Raw genomic sequence first — 1,175 nt, 5'->3', positions numbered from 1 at the left:
ATTATTTTAATTACTAATTTATAATGTATGTATAAAGTAACGCTACAAAACTAATGTAAAATCTTCCTTTACTCTGGAGTCTGGGGTTTGTGAGTTGATTAAAAAGCTGATAATTAATATACAATAAGTAACTAGGTTCAAAATAAAACCAGTCATGTTTAACTGATTAAAGATCCTCGAACAGCGTGAACGTGTTGAACTATTAGGAACGGTGCTGGGAGCGGTTCTTCTGTTGATTGTTAGTGGCCCACATTCTCTGTGGATGGATCAGTGATTCTGTCTGGAGTCACAAGGATCTAAACATGTGCCTCTTCCAGAGCTCCAGCATTCCCAGCAGCCCTAAGCTGCTTTTCTGGATTCTTTCGGAGGGATTTATGGAGCAGAAAGCAGCAAATCTGTGCTCTGTAACGGAGCAGAAATATCTGAGAGAGAGGACAGGATTCCTGTTTAATCATTTATCAACACGTTCACCTGCTCATATGAACAAGATTTATTCTAATTTGCATATTTAGGATTTAATTCATTGTAAGTGATTTTGGGTTTATTTTTAAATTAAATATCTATTTAAATTATTTAATATAATGTCATTTAATTTGAAGCAAATATATTTTATTTGGATTTGATGTTATTTTTTAAATGGGTTTAGTTATTCTTTTTAAAATTTGTATGATTTATTTTTTTGTGTGTTATTTCATATTTTATAAATATTTTTATTTTTTAATTTAACACATTTTAAATAAGTGATTTGATTATATTTTAAAATAGTTTACTTTAATCATAACATAATTTCGATTTTTTTAAAATTTCTTTTATTAATTTTTTAAGTGGAGTTAATGGTTTATTTTCATTTACATAACATTTTTTTTTCCAAGTGTTTTGGTTTTGAGTTTTTATATTTATAATGTTATTTGATTAAATGATTTCATGACGTAATGTACTGTAGCGCCGTCAGATGAGTTTCTCCTGTGTTTCTGATCCACAGCAACTGGAGGAGAAGAGCGAGGATGAGGAGGATAAAGAGTGTCTGAAGCAGGCCATCACAGCCCTCCTGAACCTACAGAGCAGCATGGAGAGAATCTGCTCCAAGAGCCTCGCCAAGAGACGCCTCAGGTACACACACACACACACACACACACACAGAGACAGAGACACACACACACACACACACACACACA

General features: G+C 32.9%; 1 protein-coding gene across 1 annotated transcript in view; it reads left to right on the top strand.

Moving 5' to 3' along the window:
- LOC122354393 (son of sevenless homolog 2-like) overlaps positions 1-1,175 on the top strand; it is a gene marked incomplete at its 5' end in the record, with an annotated part of 15,788 nt that overhangs the window by 2,131 nt on the left and 12,482 nt on the right. The window contains one exon of the mRNA XM_043252546.1: positions 983-1,110. Coding sequence (XP_043108481.1) covers positions 983-1,110 — 128 coding nt within the window. The remainder of the gene's footprint in view (positions 1-982; positions 1,111-1,175) is intronic.

Source organism: Puntigrus tetrazona, chromosome 11 (genome assembly GCF_018831695.1).
Source record: "Puntigrus tetrazona isolate hp1 chromosome 11, ASM1883169v1, whole genome shotgun sequence".
In the NCBI taxonomy this organism is placed as follows: Eukaryota; Metazoa; Chordata; class Actinopteri; order Cypriniformes; family Cyprinidae; genus Puntigrus; species Puntigrus tetrazona.
Note: the sequence above shows the minus strand (reverse complement) of the source record. Positions and strands in the feature narration are given on the sequence as shown.